Source organism: Cryptomeria japonica, chromosome 8 (genome assembly GCF_030272615.1).
Source record: "Cryptomeria japonica chromosome 8, Sugi_1.0, whole genome shotgun sequence".
NCBI classification, from domain to species: domain Eukaryota; kingdom Viridiplantae; phylum Streptophyta; class Pinopsida; order Cupressales; family Cupressaceae; genus Cryptomeria; species Cryptomeria japonica.
The window spans coordinates 645,013,435-645,022,507 of NC_081412.1; the positions used below are offsets into that span (position 1 = coordinate 645,013,435).

A 9,073-nucleotide genomic window follows, 5' to 3' on the forward strand; every position below is an offset into this window, starting at 1 on the left:
AAAAATGAGATATCCTCTAATAATATTATTATGATATAATTAATTTAAAATTGTAAAGGTAGATTTCTTACCTAATCTCCCACCGGAGTTACCATTTCAAAATTGGTTGTCCAAATCTCGATGGATCACTACTGTGTTAAGGAATCCCATGCTATAAAGCGTGACTTTGTACATTGGAGATTCAAGCCATCCATTACATTTCTCCAAAGAAGCTTTAAGCTTACGTTGTGCTTGTCCTCGCCTGAAGCAACAACATGAAGAGCAGTTGAGTGTATGTTGTCCATGGCTTCCTATCAAAATGCCAAGCTTCACGATCTCTGCTTTCCATGTGAGCTCAAAAAGCCCACGACTTCGCCCTCACTCTCCAAAATAGTGTGATGAATGAAAGGGAGCGCGCGGCGCAAACCTGCTTGAACGGATTTGAGTGCCACCAATCCCATCAGAGCTCTCATGTCGTCCAAGCTGTCAACTGTCTGTTCTTGGATGGATTGTTTGCACATACCTTTTCCAAAGTGGTGAAGGCCCAGCAGTAGTTGGTGGCAGGGACCAGGTATTATTTGATGCTAGAGGTTCTGGATGGTGCGCAGAGCAAGCTATATAGAGCTGTTATATTATCTTTCATCGATCTGTTTCAGCAGCCCCCAACAAAAGTTCCTTGCCTTTATCTGCATTTTGTTCAACTGGTAAGGCTTGGACGGTGGTCTTTCATTCCTCATAAATGAAGGATGGATGATAGGACTAAAGAGTTGTGTCTGTTACTGGTAGCATGCACACTCTATTTATCTTTCGGTGCTATTAACAGAGGACTTGTCTCATGATATCGAAAATGTCAAATCTGTCGCTCTCCAGGCAACTCTTCCACTACCAGCGGTTTCATCCTCACATAGAAGACCGTCCTTTTCACAGTGCACACCACTTAACAAAAACAAAGTTGACGTGCAGCAAAAACATTGAATCCGGCACCGCTTATATAAATTTCCCGGCAGACTAATATAATTACCGTCAACGCAAAATAAATTCCGACGAAGCGTGAGACATTTCCGGTGGGCTATACCCACGTTAAAATAGCCTATCGGCTAATTAAGTTCTTAAATATGACAGTAAACAAGAAGCTTATTCAAGCTCTCAATGGAATTTAATTTGATGGTACAGGAAAATCCGGGTGGACTGGTGATCAGCACCACAAAAAAATATTTTCAGATTTTTAATTTTATTTTTATTTTTTCTTTCTTCTCTTATTCAGCTTTGTAGAATAGCATCAGTGCTTAAACCCCTTAATTTCTACGACTTTAATATGACACTTTGAAAGCATAGTATGAGACATAGACATGTATGCAAAATGTGGAAACATGGACAGAGAATATGAACTATTCAAGAGAGTGCCTCAACTATATGCGGCCTCATAAAATGTTTGACTGCTTTGACAGAATGCCTCAAAGGTATGGTGTCTCATGGACTGCAATAAAGGATTTGTCATATAGTCTTTAGTTACTTCCAAGCAAATCAAATTGGGAGGCGTAAAGCCAAATTCTGCAACCTTTACCACCATCGGCCTATGTAAGGTTATGGATATCCATTCCAGCCCTTAGAAATGCAATTGCCATGTGTTCATAATCGAATTGCAGCGAGAGAAGCTAGAGAGCTGAAAGACACACATTGAATTGACATTAAGTTGTCACGATAAATGATAAGTGTGAGAATTTGTCAAGATCAAGAGGTAATGGAAAGCACAAATAAGAAAGGACAAAATGTGACAAGAATAAATTGTATTCCTATCAATGATGAATGATCAATTGTTCAATACAATGAATATGAGCCTGCTTATATAGGCAAGGCTATGAGCACACAAACATGACATGTGGCTCAATGAGAAACAATTGTAGGTAGGAAATAGGTGTGGTAGGTAGGAGAAACAATAAAATATTCCACATGAGGTAGATCACCCATTGAATGTGGAATTTAACAACAAGATAAGACCACACAAGTTGGAAATTCTCCTACACACACTATCCCAATGTGGCACAAACACCCAAGTGTCTCATATCCAAATTACTATGAAATGCATTATCCTAAGTAAATTTAAGTAAGGTGTAATAATATCCAACATGAATAAATAATTACACCAACAATAAGTTTAGCAAGAAGGAAGAGACGCGAAGCTTTTCAGAAGGGAAGAGAAGATTAAAATCTACTGACATTGAGTTGTCAAGACAAACGATAAATTTAGCGACAAGGAAGAGATGTGAGGCTTTTGAGAAGGGAAGAGAAGATTGAAATCTATTTATGTGGGTATTATGTAAGAGAGAAGGAAGCCAATGAAAGGTCATATTTGTAAAGGAATGTTATTTTGTAAGTTTTTGACATGGCAAGAAAAGATTGAAATCTATTTAATAAGGTATTATGTAGAAAAAGTGAGGGGAGGTCAATGAAAGTTCATAATTATAGTTATGTGTTTATAAAGTTATTGTTGATGTAATTTTGTAAGCTTTTGAGAATGCAAGACAAGATTAAAATTTGTTTAGGAGGGTATTGTGTAGAGAGAGTGAGAGGAAGATCAATAAAATGCCATAATTGTAATTGTATGTTTGCAAAATTATTGAGAATATAATTTTACAAGCTTTTTAGAAGGCAAGAGAAGATTGAAATCAGTTTAAGAGGGTATTGTGTAGGGAGGGCTAGAGGCAGGCCAATGAAAGGCTATAATTGTAATTGTGTGTTTGCAAGTTATTGAGAATGTAATTTTGCTTCTTTGGTTGCAGATCATGTGATTTAATTCAATGAATTGAATGTTGTAGGCAAGAGGAGCCCTCTTGCATCATTTAATGTGTTGACTTACCAACCTTAAACCAATAAGACTCTATATTATTTTTAATACCTTTAAGTCTTTTTGAAAGATAAATATATTTTGTTATCACATAAAGAAAATCTTGATAAATTTGGAATATGACTTTTTGGCATTGTATTCAAGGCTAAAATAATTCAAATAAGCTATCGATTGGCTAATAGTTTATTCAAATCTCTATGAAGTTGCATTTAATAGTCAAGCAATAGACTACATATAGTTTGAAGTTTGAGTAAGATACCTATCTAATGCCTACAATAAAATTATATCACCACGTTCATGCATCTTTTTCTATTGGCAGTTACATCTATATATGTCACAACCTTATTTTCTTTTAATGCATTTTTTCTAGTTGTATACTGTAGTTATACAAATCACCATCTAAAACTACATATGATGTTAAGATAAATTATAAAAAAATTGCAATGTAAAACACATTGAAGCATTAAAGAATATGAATATCAAATGTTTAACAATTTTTGTTAATACATACTATTCTAGCTAAGTTAATTTGAGATAGATATAATTAATTTTTTTTAACAATTTTAATAGATTATTCACTCATTTTAAATGCATAAATTTATATAAATAGTTCCTAAAATTTTATGAAAATAAGTTATTTATATATGTATCTAAGAGTTTTTTAATCACTTATTTTAGTGAGTATATGGGTAATGTTTAATCACTTATTTTAGTACTATATGGGTAATATTTTCAGATTTTTTTTTAATTTTTAATTTTTCTTTCTTCTCTCATTCAACTTTATAGAATAGCATCAGTGCTTAAACCCCTTAATTTCTATGACTTTAATATGACACTTTAAAAGCATAGTATGAGACATACATGTATGCAAAATGTGGAAACATGGACAGAGAATATGAACTATTCAAGAGAGTGCCTCAACGATATGCAGCCTCATAAAATGTTTGACTGTTTTGACAGAATGCCTCAAAGGTATGGTGTCTCGTGGACTGCAATAAAGGATTTGTCATATAGTCTTTAGTTACTTTCAAGCAAATCAAATTATTGGAAGGAATAAAGCCAAATCCTGCAACCTTTATCACCATCAGCCTATGCAAGGTTATGGATATCCATTCCAGGCCTTAGAAATGCAATTGCCATGTGTTCATAATCGAATTGCAATGAGAGAAGCTAGAGAGCTGAAAGACACACATCGAATGGACATTAAATTGTCAAGATAAATGATAAGCTGAGAATTTGTCAAGATCAAGAGGCAATGAAAAGCACAAATAAGAGAGAACAAAATGTGACAAGAATAAACTATATTCCTATCAATGATGAATCATCAATTATTTAATATGATGAATATGAGCCTACTTATATAGGCAAGCATGACATGTGGCTCAATGAGAAACAAGGGTAGGTAGGAAATAGGTGTGGTAGCTAGGAGAAAAAATAAAATATTCCACATGAGGTGGATCACCCATTGAATGTGGAATGTAACAACAAGATAAGACCACAAAAGGTGGGAATTCTCCTACACACACTATTCCAATGTGGCACAAAAACCTAAGTGTCTCATACCCAAATTACTATGAAATGCATTATCCTAAGTAAACTTAAGTAAGGTGTAGTAATATCCAACATGAATAAATAATTGCACCAACAATAAGTTTAGCAAGAAGGAAGAGATGCGAAGCTTTTGAGATGGGAAGAGAAGATTAAAATCTATGAAAATTGAGTTGTCAAGACAAATGATAAATTTAGCGAGAAGGAAGAGATGTGAGGCTTTTGAGAAGGGAAGAGAATATTGAAATCTATTTATGAGGGTATTATGTAAGAGTGAAAAGGAATCCAATGAAATGTCATAATTGTAAAGGAATTTAATTTTGTAATTTTTTGACATGGCAAGAAAAGATTCAAATCTATTTAATAAGGTATTATATAGAAAAAGTGAGGGGAGCTCAATGAAAGTTCATAATTATAGTTATGTGTTTATAAAGGTATTGTTGATGTAATTTTGCAAACTTCTGAGAATGCAAGAGAAGATTAAAATTTGTTTAGGAGGGTATTGTGTAGAGAGAGTGAGAGGGAGATCAATGAAAGGCCATAATTGTAATTGTATGTTTGCAAAATTATTGAGAATGTAATTTTACAAGCTTTTTAGAAGGAAAGAGAAGATTGAAATCAGTTTAAGAGGGTATTGTGTAGAGAGGGCTAGAGGTAGGCCAATGAAAGGCTATAATTGTAATTGTGTGTTTGCAAGTTATTGAGAATGTAATTTTGCTTCTTTGGTTGCAGACAATGTGATTTAATTCAATGAATTGAATGTTATATGCAAGAGGAGCCCTCTTGCATCATTTGATGTGTTGACTTATCAACCTTAAACCAATACCACTCAAGGCTAAAATAATTCAAATACATCATCGATTGGCTAATAGTTTATTCAAATCTCTATGAAGTTGTATTTAATAGTCAAGCAATAGACTACATATAGTTTGAAGTTTGAGTAAGATACCTATCTAATACCTACAAAAAATTATATCACCACATTCATGCGTCTTTTTCTATTGTCAGTTGCATCTATATATGTCACAACCTTATTTTCTTTTAATACATTTTTTCTAGTTGTAAACTGTAGCTATACAAATCACCACCTAAAACTACATATGATGTTAAGATAAATAATAAAAAATTTGCAATGTAAAACGCATTGAAGCATTAAAGAATATGAATATCAAATGTTTAACATTTTTTGTTAATGCATACTATTCTACCTAAGTTAATTTGAGATAGATAACAATTTTAATAGATTATTCACTCATTTTCTATACATAAAATTTATATAAATAGTGCCTTAAATTTCATGAAAATGAGTTATTTATATATGTATCTAAGATTTTTTTAATAACTTATTTTAGTAACTATATGGGTAATGTTTAAAAAAAAGAAAAAACAAATAATTTCAACAATATATAATATTATTTAAAAAATATATATGTTTTAAAAAAGATAATTCGAACAAAGAGAAAAATAATTTCATATTTTATTTTTATTAAATTTTAAATAAAAGTTATTTTTTTTGTTAAACAAATTATAACTTTCAATTTTTCTCAAATAAAATAAAAAATATTTGTCATGACAAAGACAATAAAAATAATATTGAGATATTAAATATATGTATCTAAAATAATATTAAGAAATATAATTTAAAGCTAGTTTATTTACTTAAATAAATTTTTTTTAATGTAAATGATAAGTTCAAACTATTACACTCCACCCACTTCACTGTAAAATGCCTTGCACATTAATAAAGGGAGACGTAATTAATATTATTGGCTGCCCATCGTTGGCATCCGAGTAACTTCCTAAAACTTAAATAGCAGTATGATATTTTTTGCTGACGGTAACGCACAAATACCTTTTGAAATTTATAATAAATTCAGCTGCATAGTCGAAAACAACCATGCAGTTGGATTCTGATATTCCAGGACTATGCAGTTGAATCCATGTATAAATATTCAAAAACTATCAAGTTAAGTTATTTGCTGATATAAATACCATAACGTAACGCATTGCAGAACACAGCTCCTATTAATCGTTAACCTCAAAGTTAGTTAACCTTTGAAAGAAAAGCTTATACTATTGTCTTCTTTACCTGATTATCTATTAGACAAGCAAAATGATTCAAGTCAATAGAAAACGTACAGTATTTCCAGCCACTCCATCTGAAACCCAAAAGATTAAACTGATGCCCTCGGAGTTAGAATTTTTGTTAGTCCACTACAATCAAAGAGGTCTCGTCTATCAAATCCCCACTGCCGACTTTCCACTGCCGACTTTTCCTCTCAAGTAGAACATCTTGCCGAAACACTTTCCCGGATGCTCGTAAAATTTTATCCCCTCGCCGGCCGGTTAATGACTAGTCCTGTTGATGGAGGAGTTTACATCCTCTGCAATGACGCAGGCGTAGATTTCGTCGAAGCCACCGCAGGCGACCTCAGCGTTGCAGATCTCACCACACAAGACATTACGCCAGCTGTGAGATATTTTTTCCCCTCGGCTGCACCGTCAATTTGAAAGGCCATCACCTTCCCGTGCTACGAGTACAGGTAAGTTGCTATAAAATATTGCCTAAGGATCTGAGAAGGGTGAAGTTAGGGTGTTCTATTGCTAGATTTTTTTTTTATTGATTTTATATTTATATTTCTTGGTTTTTTAGACATTTCAATGAAAAATATGTTGATCTGATATCATATTTGATGATCACACACTAAGCTTAAATTTCTAGGTTTAAAAGTGTTAGACATTCAGAGTTGACTGACGATTTTTTAGGCTTAATATGTTGCTTATTGTGTGTGGTTTAAGACTAGCCCACTCTGAAACCTTAATTGTAAGAAGGGATTTGAAATTTTTATATAAGATTTTGAAAACAAAAAAATTAGGGTGCTCAACTACTTGATCCTCTCCTATATCAATCTCTATTCATTTTTGTGCATCTTTTTGAATATTTTGACTAAAAACGTATTAATATAATATGACATTTAATAATGTAATCTAAAAACAGTAATTATAATTATAAACCAAGTTAACATGCTCAAATGTTGAATCCTAATGTTCAGAATCTACATACACAATACAAAAAATATAGCGAGCTCTCTTTTTTTTTCTTACTTATTGATATGATATTTACAGATAACTCAGCTGAAAGACAGAGTGGCCATGTGTTGCATGGTCAACCACGCAGTAGTCGACGTGACTTCCTTCTGGCATTTCTTCAACTCATGGGCCCACCTCTGTAGAACAAACGACACTGAAATCCCCATTAATCCCATCCATGATCGTCGTCTGCTAGACTTTGGTGATTCAACTATTAGGCTTGGCCTAGACCCTGATGAGCACATCCCGCAGTTTTGCCCACCTCCACAGCAGATGAAAACCTTTCACATCACCTCCCACATGATCACTTGCTTAAAGGCTCAGGCTAACCAGAATTCAGCTGTTAAAGTCTCTTCTCTCCAGGCACTATGCGGTCACTCGTAGTGGTCACACGGGCTCGTGGGCTCAGCCCGGAGGAGCCCACGGTTTTTATTGTGGTCATTAATTGTCGGTCATGACTGGTTTCTCCGCTCCCTAATGCCTTTTTTGGTACCTTTATTCAAACCATATACACGGCCACTACTACCAGGAAACTTAACAGTTCGCCCCTTTCTTTTCTGGCTGGTTTGTTGAACAATATAATTGCAAGTCATACGGACGAAGCTATCAGGGAAAAGATTGATAAGTGGCGTAAGGAGCCCGTTATGGCTGCATTTGATATTCTTCCGAAAAACTGTTTGTTGTTGGGGAGCTCTCCGCAGTTCGCGATATATGAGAATGATTTTGGGTGGGGACGACCTGTAGGAATTGCGAGTGGAGGGAACAAAGAGTTTGATGGGATGGTGTCTGCTCATCCCAGTAGAGAAGGTGACGGAGGTGTGGATTTAGAGATTTGCCTTCCTCCACCCATCATGAGCGCTTTTGCTTTTGGAAACTGAGCGATTTAGTATTGGGTATATGAAGTCCAATGGTCATATGACTGTTTGTCTTTGAGACTCTTCATTTTATATCTGATATGTTTATATAAATGGTTGTGTGCAGTCCATACATGATGTACTCTAGAATTGATATTGGTTAATAAGAAGTCTCCCTGCTTTCTGCTTTCTGGTGGACGTAGCCACTTAGTGGTGAACCACGTTAAACTTCGTGTTATACGTTGTTATGTTTTAGTTTCTGTTTTGTTTTCTCTATTTTATTGTTGATTGTCATGTTTTTCTGCTCATTTTAAACTAACAATTGGCATCAGAGCCACGGTTGGCTTGAGCAGAGATGGGATCTGATTGGATAGTTGATCCTGGATATGCGTGCCCTTACTTTGTGTTTGATCCTGGAGCTGGGTGCTTTTATGTTATTAACAAACAGGCTGAAGTTTCAGATGATAAGGCCAAATCAGATGATGAAACTGAATCAATCATCAAAAAAATTTTGGCAGTCTAGACTCGATAGAGAGTGATGTCCAAGTGGAGGTTGAAACCAAACGTCATTGGTGGGATGGCTGGGAAAAGGAGGAGACTTTGGCTGAAGAAGAAGAGGGTTTATTGTATTCCCTATTTGAAGAAGAAGAGACTACTTTGTTTCCCTTCAAAGATGAGGAGGATGCCTCCCGAGGTGAGGAGGATATAGTCTCGAATCTAGCGAATGAGGACAACCCTGAAGAAGAAGAGGCAAATT

General features: G+C 34.5%; 1 protein-coding gene across 1 annotated transcript; it reads left to right on the plus strand.

The window, feature by feature from the left end:
* Positions 1-560: 560 nt before the first annotated feature.
* LOC131857885 (BAHD acyltransferase DCR-like) lies at positions 561-8,340 on the plus strand. Its single transcript, XM_059210662.1, has 5 exons — positions 561-683; positions 6,599-6,844; positions 7,499-7,664; positions 7,826-7,913; positions 8,052-8,340. Exons 1-5 carry the CDS (start codon positions 561-563, stop codon positions 8,338-8,340), a joined length of 912 nt encoding a protein of 303 aa, XP_059066645.1.
* The last annotated feature ends 733 nt before the right edge of the window (positions 8,341-9,073 follow it).